Consider the following 17,931-nt stretch of genomic DNA (forward strand, 5'->3'; position numbering starts at 1 on the left):
GAGCCACCATGCCCGGCCGATAGAGCACTTTCAAAGCGTTTCCATTCTTGGCATAGCCTTCCTAGAACAGCATCTCTCAAGGGATCATCTGAGGACCCTCTGTGTCTGGAACTTAGAGTCGGGGCTGTTGAAAGATTCCTGGACTCTACTTTGGACCCACTGAGTCAAAATCTCCAGGAATTTCATTGTAGCCAGTTCTGCAGGCAAGTCATAAACATATTCAAGTTTGAGAATCATTAGTTAAGCAACAGCAAAAAGTTGGGAGAGGATCAGGTTAGCTGCTCTAACTGTAAAATCCAAAATATTAACACTGGGCCAGGCGCAGTAGCTCCCCCCTGTAATCCCAGCACTTAGGGAAGCCGAGGCGGGTGGATCATGAGATCCAGACCATCCTGACCAACATGGTGAAACCCCATCTCTACTAAATTAGCTGGGCGTGGTGGCACATGCCTGTAATCCCAGCTACTTGGGAGGCTTTGGCAGGAGAACAGCTTGAACCTGGGAGGTGGAGGTTGCAGTGAGCCAAGATTGTACCACTGCACTCCAGCCTGGTGACAGAGCCATACTTTGTCTCAAAAACAAACAAAAACACTGTACTTGAAATCAAACTTAATTCAGCAGGGTTTTTTAAAGCTTCATTTTGATCGCCACAGCCCCAGACAGGGTGTGAGTAAAAAGAAGTGTGTTCTCCATACAGGCATCAGAGCTGCTCAGGAAAATGTGCATGAGGAACCTGGTGCAGAGGTACTGCCGGGGCATCACGGCTGAGCGGAAAGCAATGGTAGGGATGTGATGTCTGCGGTGGCAGGTGGTGGAGGGAGGGAGAGTGGGTCCTGAGTGTCAGTCCTCCTCATCCACCATTTCACCTATAAGCTGGGGGTCATGCTAGTCCCATGCCTTGAAGTGTTCAGGATAATTGCATGTAGACCAGCAGAGAGCCCTCAATGAATGCCAGCTGTGACTGTAATTGGCATGGCTCCCTTTGTTACCATGGGAACACAATCGCAATGGCTCCTGCAATCCATCAGTGGGAGTGGAGAACGTAGACCCCTTTCTGCTGGAGATCTGTTTTTCACTGCGCTAACCTGCAAGTCTTCTGTGTAAAGGGCTGGAAGAGTAACTATTTCAGGGTTTGTGGCCTTTCTGTGTTACAATTACTCAACTCTGCCGCTATAGTAAGAAAGCAGCCCTGGACAAGTGTGCCTGAATGGCATGGCTCTGTTCCAACAGAAGGTTACTTATAAAAATGGAGAGCAGGCTGAGTATGGCCCGCAGGCTGTAGCTTGCTGATCTCTGATCTACAAGAAACTGCTCTGGGAACTCTGAAACGATCTCTGATCTGTAAGAAACCGCTCTGGGAAGTCTGAAAACTCCACTTATAGGAAGGTGTAAGGGATCGAGCAGAAATGTCAAACCAGTGTATATAACCCCGCTATAACTTGTAGGGCATTTTGGCCAAAACCAGGAAGGTGTTCTGACTTGTATGCTCCAGGGTAACAAAGCTCCCATAGTTTATCCAGCAAAGGATGTGACCTCAATTGGTCTAGAGCTTCTCTATCCCAAAGAGGCCCGTGGCTACCATCTTTATAATTTCAATTGTGTATTACCAGATGCAGCAAAAGGTAGTTACAAGTCAAATCTTCAGGGGAAAGAAAGACGGCTACACAGAAAGTTTAAATCAACCCTTTGCCAACAGTCGGATAGGTAAGTACGTTTTCCAGCCTATATACTTGGCTTCCCAATTCTAAAAGCAGTCAAAGGGCAGGGTGCAGTGGCTCACACCTGTAATCCCAGCACTTCGGGAGGCTGAGGTGAGTGGATCGCCTGAGTTTAGGAGTTCAAGACCAGCCTGGCCAACATGGCGAAACCCCATCTCAACTAAAGTACAAAAAATTAGTAGAGCGTGGTGGCAAACACCTGTAGTCCCAGCTACTTGGGAGGCTGAGGCAGGAGAATAGCTTGAACCCAGGAGGCAGAGGTTGCAGTGAGCCGAGATCTTGCCACTGCACTCCAGCCTGGGCAACAGAGCAAGACTGTCTCCAAAAAAATAAAATTTAAAAAGTCAAAGGAAGATGCTCAACTCTGCAGCATTTCCTGATGGCTATTTCCACAGCTGAGATCTTTAGCACAGAGGTACATAACAGAACTAGCAGATACCAGTGACTCTTCCACAGGGTTGGTATTTTAGTGATGATTGATGGCATTCTGGTTCCCTCCCCAGATGAAGGAGACATTAATCCCAAAGTGCTCCAGCTAATTAGCAATGAGAAAATCCAGGTAAGGCAGTGTGTGCCCTCAGTCTCAAACAGGATCCTCTCATAAAATCTGAGAGCATGGTCTGCTTTCTCCATAAAGGGAACACTATTTAAATGCAGGGGTGCAGCTGGGCAGCTGGGACTCTGAACTGTGATGTTCTGGGTATTAACTAACATGACGGAAAAAAGGATGGTTAGATAATGGTTGCTGTTCTCATGATCCCCCTCTGTCATCCTAGAAAGTGTCTTGGTTTGCTTTCCTATAAAATTGAGTAAAATGTAGCTGTGAATGAACTTAGTCATGAAACACCCCCATACATGAGAGGCAGTGTGGCATGGCGCCCGGGTGCTGACGCTGGCCTTGAATGCAGTAGCTATGAGATCCTGGGCAGGTCACTTGAGCTCTCGGTGCCTCTGATCTCCTGTGAATGAGGATGCTGGGGCTACTGAGAGGATGAATGAGTCAGTGGGCGAGAGCTGGTTAGGCTGCTGCCTGGCATGCAGCAGCAAGTGAAGCCCTGGCGATCGGGTGCACCAGTGTCTGCTCTGCCCTTTTCTTTTTTTTTTTTTTGGTTCCCTAGGGGAATAGAAGCCAGTGTGACTGGATTGTATTACACTGTGGCTGTGAGAGTTTTCTTCTCTGACCCATCAAAGCAGACCTGCAAGGCAGGTAGCCATAGCCTTGACTTCCTCAGAGGGCAACACAGGTACACAGAGCTAGGAATCAAAATCCCCAGCATGTGGAGAGCTAGACAAACAAAATCTGTGCATGCAAAATCTGTCTGAGCCTCTCTGAATGCTTGGCATCACTTTAGTGGGGTCTCGGTAGCAAGAAACTCGGTATTCTGCCCCGCCTCACCCCATGAAGTCACCTTTCCCTTGCAGTATGGTGTCCCGGTCATCAAATATGACAGGAAAGGCTTCAAAGCACGGCAGCGGCAACTCATTCTTACTCAGAAAGCAGCGTATGTGGTGGAACTTGCCAAAATCAAGCAGAAAATAGAGTACTCAGCTCTCAAAGGTAAGAAGTGGGCAGTCTTACAACAATGCACTGAGTTGACTCAACTTCTGTAAAGGTCAGTAATGATGCTCCCAAGTGGGAAACACACGTGTGGGGTGCCCATGAACCCCAGGGTGGCAATGCACGCCTATCGTCTCAGCTACTCGGAAGGCTGAGGCGGGAGGATCACTTGAGCCCGGGAGTTCAAAGCTGCAGTGAGCTATGATTGCACCACAGCACTCCAGCCTGGGCGGCAAAGTGAGATTCTGGCTCCAAAAAAAAAACCCATCTGCCCTCCTTCCCTGGTGTTGCCCGGCCTGGCCTGCACCCCTTATTCTGGCATAAGAATTAATAGCTCCACTTTACTCAAGTACCCAAGTTGGGCAATAGTCTCCTTCCACGGTGATCAGAGCCCCATAGCAGGCTGATTTCTAAAGGATGCCCCTCATCCTTCTGGGCCTAGCTAGGAGAATGAAGCATGGGATTGGCAGCCCCTGGGCGTATCTCTTCTCTGTACTAATGTCAAGCTGTCTAGTTCCTGGCCCCTAACTCTGGATCTGTCTTAAGGTGTTTCCACTAGCAATCTGAGTGACGGAATCTTAGTCATTCATGTTTCACCGGAGGACAACAAGCAAAAGGTAATTGACAGGCACCAGTCTCTGCTAAAAGAAACGATATGCTGCCGAAATGTTGTTGGCCACCGTGAAACCTCTATTGGAGTGTCTGTTTAAGCTGTGAATACTGAAATCACACCCTGTTTCCTCCCCACCCCAGGGGGATGCTGTTTTACAGTGTAGACACATGTTTGAAGCGGTTACCAAACTCGTCATGCTGGTTAAGAAGGAGAATATTGTCAATGTTGTTCAAGGAAGGTAGGTGGCTTCACCTTAAGCTCAGGAAGCAATTCAATGTTAAAATGTTTTAAGGCCCAGCATGGTAGCTCATGCCTGTAATTCCAGTACTTTGGGAGGATGAGGCGAGCAGATAACTTGAGGCCATGAGTTTAAGACCAGCCTGGCCAACATGGTAAAACCCCATCTCTACTAAGAATACAAAGAATAGCCAGGTGTGGTGGTGTACACCTGTAATCCCAGCTACTCGGGAAGCTGAGGCTTGAGAATCACTTGAACCCAGGAAGTGGAGGTTGCAGTAAGCCGAGATTGCATCACTGCCCTTCAGCCTGGGCAACAGAGCTAGACCCTGTCTCAAAAAAAAAAAAAATTCATTACAGATCAAGGAAGATGCAAATGTTAATGTTTTCACTCCTGCTTGCCTCCTACTTCCAAAATAATCAAGTATCGTCTCTACCAGTAAGGGGTGGGAAACAAGCCTCTAGTGTTACATCCTCGCCCTCTCCCATAAAGAACTTTTTTCCATCTTCATCCCTGTGATCTTGGACTCCAGATAAATGAAGTCAGTGAAGGCAGGATACCCTGGGGAGCTGTCTCTTTTCCCTCAGCCTGTGCTGTTCCAGGTTTTAACAACCAGAGAGAGTCGAGTGCTTTGAAACATGTTGTCTTTGTGTTTCTGTACCTCTGAGGGAATACTTAGCCCCCCAAGAGATTCAGCGTGATGTGGCCCTTGAAGAATTGAGTGTGCTCAGTTGATTTCACAGTAATTACAGAAACATGTAAGTTGCCCAGCTGTGGCAACAGCGTTCTTCTTTTCTTCAAAGATGCAATAAAACCCTGTAATAAAACAGGAATTTGATCTTGAAACTAGCAAAGTTTCATAAGTGAATTTCTTTTGCAAACCAAAGGTCGAGAGAAGAAAACACAGCATGTCAGTAATGTGTCACTTTGTGTATTTTAAGTTTACAGTTTTGTATTAGTCCGGGAAAAGAAGGCACAATAGTTTTCAACACTGGACCAGAAGAACAGATCTATAAAGATAAAAATGGACAATTAACAGTGGTGAGTGGCCATCTCTGGGATGGAAGTAAGCTGTTTTAGATCAGAATATAAGTTAAAGTTCTACCAATTTCAGTCCTATAGATTGACTGGAATCATAAGCTATTAATAGTTCATTTTTGCCCTCTTCCTAATTCTGCATCTGAAGGACAGGTAGAAATTGATATAGAAATATATGCATCTAAACACGGAATGAGAAAAGAAAAGAGCTTACATCCTAAAGTTGTCAGTGAATCAGAAGATGACATAGGACACTTCTCAAATAGCGGAGTCTGACTTTTCACTGGATGGTGAAGGCTTTATGCCTTATTACAGTGGCTATCCATAACTTGCCTCCACGTTGAAATCAATGCGCTTGTGTCTCACCCAGATACTGAGACTTAACTGGGCTTTGGGATGTAAGAGATACCCAGGTCTACAAGCACAGAGGTTTGGAATCATGGCTGTGTTGGGGAGAAATCTAGTCTGAGCACACAGGTACACTGCCTTCCCTGAGTGTGCCCATGCTAGGCTGAGGGTCCCGGTGGTCCTCACTGGCAGGTAGTAGAACACAGAGCTTGTTTTGATCCAGTTTTGCTGAAAAATGACACATTAAAAGCAGAGGGCACTGAATCTTTAAAATGTATCTTGTATTATACCAAGAATTTTGATACAATTTAAAAAATGGTCTCTCAACATGGAGTGTCTCATACGCGTTTAAGTTTACATGGATTTACCTATAAAGTCATTTTGTAGATTGGGTGCAATGGCTCATGCCTGTAATCCCAGCACTTTGGGAGGCTGAGATGGACGGATCAGCGGAGGTCAGGAGTTCAAGACCAGCCTGGCCAACATGCTGAAATCCCGTCTGTACTAAAAATAATTAGTTTCATGTGATGGTGCACGCCTATAGTTCCAGCTGCTCAGGGAGGCTGAGGCAGGACAATCGCTTGAACCCGGGAGGCAGAGGTTGCAGTGAGCTGAGATCACACCGCTGCACTCCAGCCTGGGTGAGAGTAAGACTGTCTCAAAAAAAATCATTTTGTAAGCAGAAAATAACAATTAACTCCTTTGGGGACAAGTTAAAATAAGGATCATTGTGGATGTAGACTACAAGGCGGCTTTTTAGTTTACACGCTGTCTTAAAAGTGACATCCTGGAGACTGTGTGTCTCCTCTGGGGTCACACGGAGTCTGTCTTCCTCCCTGACTGGCTCTGGCTGAGGAGGCTGACAGGCCTCCGTGTGCCAGTTTCTAAGTCTGGCTGGTCTCATGGGAGGTGGGGCTGGTTTCGCACAGGCCCTTCACACCCACCTTGCTAATGGTGCAGTTGAGGTGATAACTGTTTCCTTTTGATCAAAGGGAGCTGAGGGCTGGAAACCGACGTGTGCCTCTCTCCCAGGTGTCGGTCCGGAGGAAGTCCTGATAGAGGATGAAGTCGGACCTCTACCATCGCTATTTTTGCTCCAACTGAGGAAATTACAGAAGTGGGGATTGGCTCCAGTTAGCTACCTCTTCAAGGAATGAGGCCCACAACACTAATGGATCACATCTGAAGAAACTGAGGGGTGTATTAGGCCAAAGTCTAACCCCAGCTTCTTACCGCCCTGTGGTACCATATTAAAATGTATTCTGGGAGCAGACCCCAGGTCACCTGAAGGTATGATTCTAAACACCCTCAACAGGACCTATGTTCGATGGGCACTCCAACGAGCCGTTAGAGGGTGGGCAAGATTCTCTACCTCTGTCAAGCTGCCTCAAGACATGATGAAATACTGTGTACAGCAAGTTCTCAAGTAACATCATTTCTTTACACACTGGTAAGGAAAACATCTGATTCCTGGCCAGGGCCATTGTCTGGGTGGAGTCTGTACGTTCTCCCCATGTCTCTGGGTTTCTTCTGGGTGCTCTGGTTTCCTCCCACATCCCCAAGGTGTGTATGTCAGGTGAACTGGTGTGTCTATGCGGTCCCTGTCTGACTGTGTGTAGGTGCGTGACTGAGCCCAGTAAGGGGATGGCATCCTGTCCAAGGTGGGTCCCACCTTGTGCCCTGAGCTTCGAGGATTGGGCGCTGGCCATCTGCAACCCTGAACATGAAGGTTGGAGAATGAATTAATACAAATTATTGTAAAATAAAAATGTATTTAAAGTATATGATCACACAGATGGGACAATAAATGCTGCAGTGCAAAAGCATGCAGCAAACTAGCCATGCTTGTGATTGGGAAGGGGCTCTCTGTAATTTTCCATTTGCAAGCATTTATTCACTGATTTATGCGGCCACCACTATGACCACCATCACTCAACTGATTCACCAAAAATCAGGTCATAATCTTATTTTTAATTAAATATATGTGTAGCTTATTGATTTCAATGTTTAATATGAGCAGTGCTTTGGTCTTTAGAAGTTGGGTGATGTTTCTGTGCCCAGCAGCATGCTGTAGGAACTTAACTCTTGTTTACATCCATTAGCCTAATGGCTTTGCTTCAAGTCTCAGCTATCAGTGACTTACGGTGTACGGTCTGAGACTAAAAGTAAAGAAAATCTCCTAAAGCTGCAAAATTTGAATTCTGCTTTAAATAAATGGAACTCAGATGCGTCAAGGGATTGGGTTTGGTGAACTGAAGCCTTCTGCCCCATAATAGTAAATCGGTGGTAACAGCAGCTGACTCATTCTTTTTACAAGCCAGGCAGCCTTTGACCCAAGACTTCCTTTTGGTGTTTGAATTCAAACACCACAGAAACCCGACTCGTCTTTCCCTTCCACCCTGAGTGGCTTTAAGGGGGTGAGGTAGAATGTAGGGGCCTGCCTTTGCTATAAACTGTGCCAGGCACGTCTGAAAAGACCCAGAAACAGAAGCATCATATGACTTTTATTTTACATGTCCACAAATGTTTGTTTGCACAGTATACAGCGGCTACATCTAAGTTTGAGCATTTTTTATAGCACAAAAAGACAGAAAGGTTAATGACACACTTAACTGTGTTACAGTGACTTTGGGTAGAGCCCTAAAGACAGCACACGCTCCAGCGTGAGGGCTGAGTGGTGTTCACACTCAGGTCCTGAATCGATGTTGTAAGGTACGGAGACACACTGAAACTAACTAGGAAATGGGGTCCCCGCACAGTGGTCCTCCCACAGGACGGTGACAGAATATGCCAGGAATTGTCTCGGGCATGGGCCCCAGTCACTACAATCAGAGGACTTACTTAAAACAAACAAACAAACAAAAATCCTTGATGACAACACACCAAAGCTGTTCCAATTTGTAAAAAATTGTAGTTATTACAATGCAATGAAACCTGACTCTTTACCAAACCTTGGGCCAATGTTTTACCTGGGTAGTGCTTACATTATAAATACTGGGTTTTGCCCTTAGAGCTAACATAAGAGAAATCAGTTCCTTGTATATTCAATAACAGAGCTTGGACCAGCCAATGCTATCTGTCCACTCATGGCTATGATGCAGCCTACAGAATCTTCACCATGGAACGTTTTATAAACCTGTTCACATTCCAGAGAGACAGACTCAAAACTACAGGTGCAAAGTTGGAGGAAAAGTGAGGGTAGAGAGCTGCCAGAAACACTAGCTCATTCGGCATAGGAACCACAGCAAATCAGATTGTTCCACAAACTCGTTCTTCACACACACCTAAAAAACGATTTATACGGCTGGGTGTGGTGGCTCACGCCTGTAATCCCAGCACTTTGGGAGGCCAAGGCAGGCAGATCACAAGGTCAGGAGTTTGAGACCAGCCTGGCCAATGTGGTGAAACCGAAACTCCATCTCTACTGAAAATATAAAAATTAGCTGGGCGTGGTGGCAGGTGCTTGTAATCCCAGCTACTTGGGAGGCTGAGACAGAAGAATCTCTTGAACCTGGGAGGCAGAGGTTGCGGTGAATAGAGATTGTACCCCTGCACTCCAGCCTGGGTAACAGAGCGAGACTTCGTCTCAAAAAAACACAAAAAACACCTATTTGTACAATGGCTCTTCCATTTTCCAGGCCGACGTTCACTTCAACTTTCTAAAAAAGCTCAACCCAAAAGGCAGGGTTGGTGTTTAAAATTTAAACAGTATAAAATATTTACGAAACATTATTTTGTAAGCCCTCTTTCCTTAGCACTTAATAATATCCAAATGGCCTAGTATAAAAGTTTCTCACACGACAGTTTAAAAAGTGTCTGCCCAGTACATGATTTTGACATTCAGTCATGATTGTTCTAAAGTTTTATTGTAGGCTTTGCTGCTGGATACAAAATGAAGGCATACAACTGTCACAGGCAGGGCAGTACGTACAAAGTCTAAGCTGTAAAAACCGTTTGAAAATATAAACTCGCTTTTTGGAATATATGTGTCAAAGGCTGCCCATGTTAATACCTTTGGTATAAAACGGTTAACAATTCCCTTGACCAACCCATCCATCAGCTGACACACAGTCACATCTCCTGGTAACTACTACCTAGTCTAGTCTCAACCACCCCTGTCAGTTATGACTCACTCCTGTTCCTTTGCAGGCGCAGAGGAGCCTGGGAGGTAGGTCACTGAGAACACCCATCCTATACGGGTGCTGCGCCCAGCTGGGCTCCAGCAGGGGCCACCTGTGCCCCACAAGCACAGATCCCCACCCACAGTCACACACATCCCTTAAACAAACATGAACACAGACACAAACCAGACCCAAACGTATCTATCTACCCAGACATCCTCAACCTGTTCACTGCTGGCCACTTTACACTGTATAAAAATCAGAGGCAAAGACAAGGGCGTCTGTGTTTACAGCAGGGAAGCTCCCTGGGGCTGGTGGTGTGAGGGTGTCCCTGCCTGGATGCCAGGCTGGGAGGACAAAGGGTCTGGGCCACATTAAATTTCTAAGCAAACTGAGAAAGTTAGCCCAGCTTCACAGGGAAGAAGACTGAAGAGGAATGGGATCCCTGGTAGGGGTGGTTTGTGACCCTTGCCTGTCACAGGGGCAGATGGCCTTCCTGGAGTGGAGTGGGGCCAACCAGGAAAACAACTGGAAGGGGCTAGAGCTGGGGAAAGAGTCAGAAGCAGAGCTGGACACTTCCTGCCATGGAAAGCTCTGCTCCTATGCAGACACGTGGGGTCCCAGTAAGCACCAGGCCAAGGACCAGCCTCAAGTGGCAAAAGTCTTGCCCCCTAAACAAAGCCTTGCACCCACAGTTGCACTAGTCATGATTTAGAGGCTCATTCAGCCACTTTCCACTGCCACAAACTGCAATTATCAACAGGCTCTAGGCCCAAAGCCACATGGCAGAAAGCACTTTTAGCAAAGCAGTGGGGACTGTGCCCGGGCCAAACACACAGGAACCAGGAGCAGACCTGCTGGGGCTGGAAGATTACGAATTAGGAACCAGGGAGCTCAGATACCTCTGGTGGCCTCCAACTGCAGAACAACTCTTGGAATGGTCAAACTGAACCCTTAAGGGAGTATCACTCCAAAAAGCTCATATAGGAAGTCAACACCCACAAAAATAAATACTGCAAACAAAAGTTCTCACATACACTTCACACACATTCATACTTCCTCTGAGAACCGAGGAAGCCTGGCTCCAAAGAGTCTCAGATTCTCATGAAAAGTAGAGATCTTAGACACGGCTTGTTCAACAACAGGGGGCATACACCTGGGTCAAGACCATCAATTTGCCTTGTCAAGAAATACCAAAATAATCATCTGGCTTATTACAAAAGTATCTCCAGGCTCCAGGGAAAGTGGAAGGGGCCCAGCAGCCTGCACAGGATCTGGGTGTAGCGCGGCAGGGAGTGGGGGCGGTGGGAGGAGGGCGGCTGGTCGCTTGCCTGCTCACTGGTGGAGGTGGGCCCGGTCGTCGGGGCGCTTGATGTGGATCCGCCGCACGCGCTCAATCCGCTCCCGCTCCCGCTCCTCATCCTCGTCCAGGTGGTGGGAGCGCCCCGCTGCCCCACCTGTGGCCTCCAGGAGCGCATTATCAGGTCCCCGGCCGTCCTGGGCCTCATACAGCAAAATGTTCAGGGTTTCCTCATAAATCCGGGCTTCGGGGAACTCCACCTGTGTTCCCACAAAATACAGGGCAGGTAAGTTATAGCCCAACCTCTCTGCCAACACCTGCACTTTAAGCAGCGCCAGCAGGCTCAATCAGGCCCCTGGGATTCCGCTGAAGGCCACCAGTATTATTTTAAAATAAACTGATATTTACAATGGCAACTTATACATGGTGCCAAATGCACAAAAAATCAAGGAGACGCAGAGAAGCAGGTATCCCTCCCCGCAGTTTCCCTTCTTAAAGGTACAATTTCTCATTTTTTTTAACCCTCTCCAAGAGATTCTGTGCTGTGAATATACATACATATATATTCATACACTTCAAAAAACACACAAGGTGGCCCCAAACACAGACCTGAACGTGTCTTCCTCTTGTCTCTAACTTAACCTACAGATCATTCTACATCAAGAAATTATAAATACGATAATGCAATTAACCAATTCACTTGGATGGACATTTAGGTCAGTGCTAATATGCTTCTCCTAACTAACAGAGCTGCAACCTTGCACACAAGTTCTTCCACACCTGAAAGCAGTCTGTAAAGCAGTTTTTTGTACAGGGTCTAGCTGGGGACCCCCAGGAAATGGAAATAAGCCCTCCTGCTTGGCAAACCACTGTGTTTGCTCATTGCCCTTCAGAGTTAAGGTGTGATGGACAGGAGGAGGGCCACATAAGCAGGTCCCACACATGTGATCACAGACTCAGCTCCACTTTAAGGGTGGGATTCAGAGGTTCCGGTTCTGGGAAAAATGGAGCAGACACACTCTACCCTGTTTTCCTCACTGACACTGCAAAGCCAGGATGCACACAGCAGCTAACTGCGGACTCAGAAGTCAATCATGGCAGGGGGATGGGAGGAAATGTCAGAATGTGGAGTCATGCCCCACAGTGAGTTGATTGCTTGCTGCTGCCAGTACTGATGCAGCCTGAAGCCCTGCTATGGCCGCAGGACAGAAGAGCTCCAGAAGGTCTCCAGTGGCCAGGGAGGCCAACAGGGTCTAATGGTCAGAGAGGCTTCAAGGAAATCCTGCTTTTATTTTTTTTACATATGAGATCTGGCTAATTAAGCTTTAAAATTTTAAGACTTCTTTTTTTTTTTAAAGATGGGGTTTCACCATGATGGCCAGGCTGGTCTTGAACTCCTGACCTCAGGTGATCCACCCACCTCGGCCTCCCAAAGTGCTAGAAATACAGGTGTGAGCCACGGCACCCAGCCTAAGACTTCTCATTTTTAGAGCTTTAAAAAGAACAAGGGGATTTAGAGACCACGTGGTCTGATCCCAACTGTTTCTAGATCAGCAGACAGGTTCAGGAGTGGCCTACTCTTGTGTTTGTGAAGCTGGTTAGTGGCAGAGCCAGGCTGGGAAGCCAACAGCCTCTTTCTTTTCTCTTTGTTTTGAGAGAGACTGTTGCTGTCACTCAGGCTGGAGTGCAGTGGCGCAATCACAGCTCACTGCAGCCTTAAACGCCTAGGCTCAAATAAGTCTCCCATCTTAGCCTCCCCAAGTAGTTGGGACTAGAAACTTTTTTTGTAGAGATGGATGTTTTGCTATGTTGCCCAGGCTGGTCTTGAACTATTGGGCTTAAATGATTCTCCCTCCTCAGCCTCCCAAGTAATTGAGACTACAGGGGCATGCCACCATGCTCAGCTATTTTTTTTTTGTTAATTTTTTTTGTAGAGATGGGTGTTGCTATGTTGCCCAGGCTAGTCTTGAACTCCTAGACTCAAGCATTCCTTCTGCTATGGCCTCCCAAAGTGCTGGGATGACGGGTGTGAGCCACCATGCTCAGCTCTTTTCTTTATTTGCTTGCACCCGGCCCTGAGCATTCCTGTGGCAGCAGTGGCTGTGGCAACAACCAGAGATGCAGGAGTCAAAACTCAGAGAGGGAACCTTCTTTACTGATCACAAGAGCTGTGGTCACAACAGGATTGGGTGAATCTGGCTGCTTTTTCTATCTTCATGCTGCTGGGCTCAAAATATAGGCATGGTCACAGAAAGTGGGTGGCAAAGCAGGGATAACCTCCAATCTTGCTGGCTGGCCAATCGGAAAAGGGGACTCCAGGGAAGCTTAGAGAACTGTGGAGATTACGAAGGAAGGGGAGCTTCAGAAAGCAGCCTATGAAGTTGTATATGAACTCCTAGACCCACACCCAGCTGCAAGATCTGCCCCTAAACCACATACGCAGACTGAAAGAACCGAACCTGCAACAGATACAGATGCGCCACAGCGTGGCACACAGGTGGGGCCGATTTGAAGGCTTTGAAACCCAAACTGTCACTGCAACTACAAACTACAGAAGGCTGGTAAGAGCTTGCAGCCTGAGCCCAACTGGGTCAATGGCTGGCTAAAACAAAAACATCAATGTTCTCCCTAGGATTTAAACAAGGCCTGAAGCCCTATAACCATGTTCAAAATGTTAAGGATACAATCAAAATTTCTCAATACACAAGCACCAAGAAATTCTCAACTCCTATGGAAAATGATAACAGACAGATGCCAGTGCCGAGGTGACACCTGGTTTTAGAATTACCTGACAAAGACCTGACAGCAGCTCTTATTAAAATGCTCCAGTAAGTAAGAGCCAAAGCTTGGGAGGAGAGAAACAGGGAGTCTTGGCAAGGAGAGAGAAAAACCAAATGAGCAACTGCGAACTGACAAACACAATAACCAACACCACAAAACAAACACTCAACCTACCAGAAGGGCTCAGTAACAGAGTGAAGATGAGAGAGGAAGAAGCGTAGTGATACAGGCTAGGCGCAGTGCCTCATGCTTGTAATCCCAACACTTTGGGAGGCGAAGGTGGGAGGATCACTTGAAGCCAGGAGGTCATCGAGGCCAGCCTTGGCAACGTAATGAGACCTAGCCTCTAAAAAATGAGGCAGGCATGGTGGCATGCACCTGTGGGCCCAGCTACTCAGGAGGCTGAGGCAACTCACTTGAGCCCAGGAGTTCAAGGCTGCAGTGAGCTATGATCATGCCACTGTAGTCAAGCCAGGGTGACAGAGCAACACTCTCAAAGCAAGAGAGAAGAGAAAGAGGCCCTTAGCTTCCCATCCTAGCTCTGCCACTAACTAGCTTTGCAAGCACAAGAATAGGCCACTCCTGAACCAGTCTGCTAATCTAGAAACAGGTGGGATCAGACCACGTGGTCTCTAAATCCCCTTGTTCCTCATTAAAGCTCTAAAAATGAGAAGTCTTAATCTTTTAAAGCTTAATCAATATGATGACTATGCTTTTAATACCCAAGGGCAGAGGCAGCCCAGGTATATTCAAAAAATCAAACCATGACAGAATGGGGGTTTAATTGCAGGAAGAATTCACAGTCCTAAAAAAAGTTCACAGGAGAAAAGGGGTGTGATGTCTTGCCAATGTGGAGAGAGAGGCAGATGATTCTGGTTCACCCCCTGCCCCCTGGGATCTTTGAAAGCAAAAAGAACTTCAGTGTTTCTCCCTTCTTGGCTACCTTAAAAACAATATATAACCTTTTAGGAAAGATTCTGAATGCTTATGAATAAGATATCTTGTCAAATTCGTCCTGTGTGGAGTGCTGGGGAAGAGGAGTGGATAGAGACTGAGTGACAGTGCCCGAGCTGATGGCCCTCGAAGCGGTATGGTACAGGGGAGATCACCGCACTGGCATTCTATGTATGGCTTACATTTTCAATAATTTAAAAAACCCTCTGGTTTCTACTATGTGATTTTTTTTTTCTCATTTGCTTTTTGCTCGAGGTCAGCTACAGAGTCATGCAGAACTATGTGCCCCCAAAAGCTGCAGGGACAATAATAACCTGGGTAGATGACCTACAGGCTCTTGAGCCTCCTGTGTGAGGGTGACAAGAGGCATGGCCATCAGCCTGCAGCAGACCTGTGGCATGTCACTGGATAGTCAGATTTCCCTTAGATAGGTTAAAGAAATGACAGAGTGTGTAGTGTGATTAAAAGTTAAAAAAGGCAAAAAACCCAGTTGCAGAGCCCCAGAAGGATAGGCAAATTCATTAAGAGTGGGTCAGATCTCTAGCAGCACTTTGCAGAGCGATCCAGCTTTGCAGAATGGCACAGGGGGAGAAGTCAAAGGACAGGCCAAGCCTATTGGTTTGGAGAGGATGACATAAACACAGATGCACAGAGTCCAGCCCAGTCAGGGAGTCAGGCGTGCTTAGAAGGAAGACAAGGTAGGGAGCTAAGGAATCCCAGGTGGACTCTATATTTGCTTCTTTGCAGGCCCTAAAAGATAAGTATTTTAATAATGAGCAGACACAAGACAAGCAAAGCATTTGAAAGTGCTTCCCTCTGCACTGTGCCCGAGTGAAAGGGAGTTCCACAGGTACATGTTTCAGAACAGCCGCTCCAAACTGTCCTCTCAAGGCTCTTACCTTGGTCTGTTTCTTCTCAGTGGCGTAGACGATGGAGGTACAACAGACTTCAGCGATCTTGCGGCCTTGGCCATAAAAGGACCAGCAGCAGATTTCATCCCCAATGACATCCTTTATGAATAGGACCCTTCCGTTAAAGCGCAGAGACAGCTTATCAAACAGTTCAATGTTTTTCAACATGTTGTCGTCAGAATTGCTGCAAAAGAGCATTTGATACGGTGACCATAAGCTGGTGAAAACTGCCATCATTTGCTGGGCCCTTCTACACACAGAGCCCTACTGAGCCCTTTTTCTCCGCTCTCATTTCAACCTCACAATAATCATCCCATGGCAAAGGCACTCCAATCTCCACTGCTCAAGAAGGAAAGTGAGGATCAGAGAAATTAGGTAATTGCTCGAGGCCAAACCTAATCAATGGCAGAGAGAGGCCACCCCAAAAGACAGCCCTGGCCCCTAAGTCTGCGCTCCTAACCATTGTGCTTGAATGATAGCTCTGCAACGGCCAGAGATACTGCCGGGCCACTGGGCACAGGCACCAGGTGGAGGACAGCACCTCACTGAGCCCCACCAGGAGCAGAATGGCACTGCCCAAGGGAGAATCTATATCCCAGGTCTTTTAAAAGTTAACCTCATTAACTCCTCCCTGCACCCCTCTTGTTGCCAAGTTAGAGCCACATGTTTTCAAGGCCCAAAAGGCATTCCCACCTGCATATATTGCTGGTGGGAATGTAAAATGGTACAGTCACTTTAGAAAACAGTTTGGCAGGTCCTTGAATGATTAAACAGTTCTGTTCCTAGAGAAATGAAAACACATGTCCACACACAGACTTTGCATGAACGTTCACAGCAGCATCACACACAGTAGCCAAAAAGTGCAAACAACCCAAATGTCCATCAACTGATGAATGGGTAGAGAAAATGTGGTCCACACTATGGAGTATTATTCTGCCATAAAAAGAAATGAAGTACTGATTCATGCTACAACATGGATAAAGCTTGAAAACCTCTTGAGTAACCTCTTTATGCTGAGTGAAGGAACCCGGTCACAAAAGGCCACATACTATGCAGTTCCATTCATATAAAAATGTCCGGAACAGAAAATTCATCAAGACAGGAAATAGATTAGTGGTCACCTGGGGCTGTGGGGTTGGGGAGGCAACGGCTGGGGGAAAATGGGGAGTGACTGCTAATGAATAGAGGGTTTCTTTTCAGGCAGTGAAAAAGTTTAAAATTAGATAGTGGTGGTAGACTCCATTGTGAATATACTAAAAACCACTGAACTGTATACTCTAAAAAGATGACTTTTATAGTATGTGTGAATTACAGCTCAGAGTTATTATACCTCTCTATCCATCCGTCTACCTATCTATCCAGACAGAGAGGTAAAGAGGGGTCATCCTCATCTGAAGGTTCCAGGAGGAGCTGGGCCTGGCTGGTGTGGGCGGAGGTTTTCCTAGCAAATGGAGCTGTCTTTCCTGGCTGACACCTTACCTGGTATATGAGTATTTGTTGTTACTTCTGTTGTAGAGCAACTTCACGGCTGGCTGTGGGTTGTTTTAAAAAAAGAAGAAGAGGGTTACTTGGCAGGCAGGTGCAATGAACTACTGGTTTCCCACAGGGCTGGGGCCCTGCCCTGCAGCAGAAGAGGCAGACAAGCATAGCTTGTCTATGAGGGGGACCGCATGACCCAATAGCAGGGGGACGCAAGATGAGCTGTAGCTTCCCATTCTGAACCCCTTCTCAGGCCTCACTCAGGCAATTACACGTTTTTATTTCAAAACTGATTTCAGAAGAACCTCCACTATTTCTGGTAGCAAAAGAAATTCCAGAAGGGTGCCTCCAACATACCTTATTTGAAGTCGCTATAAGTTTTTGTTCTTCCTTGGATGAGGTGATCACAGGAACCTTGCAGAAAGGCTCATAAGTATCTTTGTTCTGCTGGAACAAAACATGCTTTCAGCCTAGGAGGCCTGCCTAGCACTGCATTTTTAAAGCTGACCTGCTGGACAGACAGGGTCTGGCGAGGGGAGATAGGGCGGTCACGGCTGGGAAGAGAGGAGAATTCTCACCACCAGTGAACTAGATCAGGGAAGACAGGGAGTTGAATTTCCCAGTAAGCCTGCTCTTTGGCTATGACCATTATAGGCCAAGATGCTGAGTCAGTACTAACAATGACGACACATTTTCCACAGCCCAAGAAGCCACTCAAAAATAAACCCTCAACATGGCAGCTGAAACGTGATTCAATCAAAAGCCCCCATAACCCCACTATGATGATTGCAGAGGAATAAAAAAAGTATAAACCCATAAGGGGAAAAAACAAGTAAAGTCAGCAGAAGAAGGGAGGGGGAGAAGGAGGGAGG

At 46.8% G+C, this 17,931-nt stretch overlaps 2 protein-coding genes across 4 annotated transcripts in view; one reads left to right on the forward strand and one right to left on the reverse strand.

Moving 5' to 3' along the window:
- The window catches only part of MYO1H (myosin IH), a 62,937-nt gene extending 54,143 nt beyond the window's left edge, over nt 1-8,794 (forward strand). Inside the window, exons 24-31 of the mRNA XM_017541604.2 lie at nt 698-781; nt 1,611-1,704; nt 2,222-2,277; nt 3,141-3,276; nt 3,823-3,893; nt 4,030-4,127; nt 5,069-5,168; nt 6,546-8,794. Coding sequence (XP_017397093.1) covers nt 698-781; nt 1,611-1,704; nt 2,222-2,277; nt 3,141-3,276; nt 3,823-3,893; nt 4,030-4,127; nt 5,069-5,168; nt 6,546-6,569 — 663 coding nt within the window. The 3' untranslated portion in view covers nt 6,570-8,794. The remainder of the gene's footprint in view (nt 1-697; nt 782-1,610; nt 1,705-2,221; nt 2,278-3,140; nt 3,277-3,822; nt 3,894-4,029; nt 4,128-5,068; nt 5,169-6,545) is intronic.
- Nucleotides 8,003-17,931, reverse strand: part of KCTD10 (potassium channel tetramerization domain containing 10) — a 28,912-nt gene continuing 18,983 nt past the window's right edge. The window contains exons 4-7 of one of the 3 annotated variants that reach the window (XM_017541620.2): nt 17,417-17,503; nt 17,060-17,112; nt 15,569-15,764; nt 8,003-11,194 (exon numbers count right to left, since the gene is read on the reverse strand). In XM_017541620.2, coding sequence (XP_017397109.1) covers nt 10,970-11,194; nt 15,569-15,764; nt 17,060-17,112; nt 17,417-17,503 — 561 coding nt within the window. In that variant the 3' untranslated portion in view covers nt 8,003-10,969. Of the gene's footprint in view, nt 11,195-15,568; nt 15,765-17,059; nt 17,113-17,416; nt 17,507-17,931 lie in introns of all 3 variants that reach the window. The other 2 variants (XM_017541612.2, XM_017541628.2) reach the window with 2 other exon arrangements.

The sequence above is a fragment of the Cebus imitator genome, unplaced genomic scaffold (assembly GCF_001604975.1).
Source record: "Cebus imitator isolate Cc_AM_T3 unplaced genomic scaffold, Cebus_imitator-1.0 Scaffold8, whole genome shotgun sequence".
Lineage (NCBI taxonomy): Eukaryota > Metazoa > Chordata > Mammalia > Primates > Cebidae > Cebus > Cebus imitator.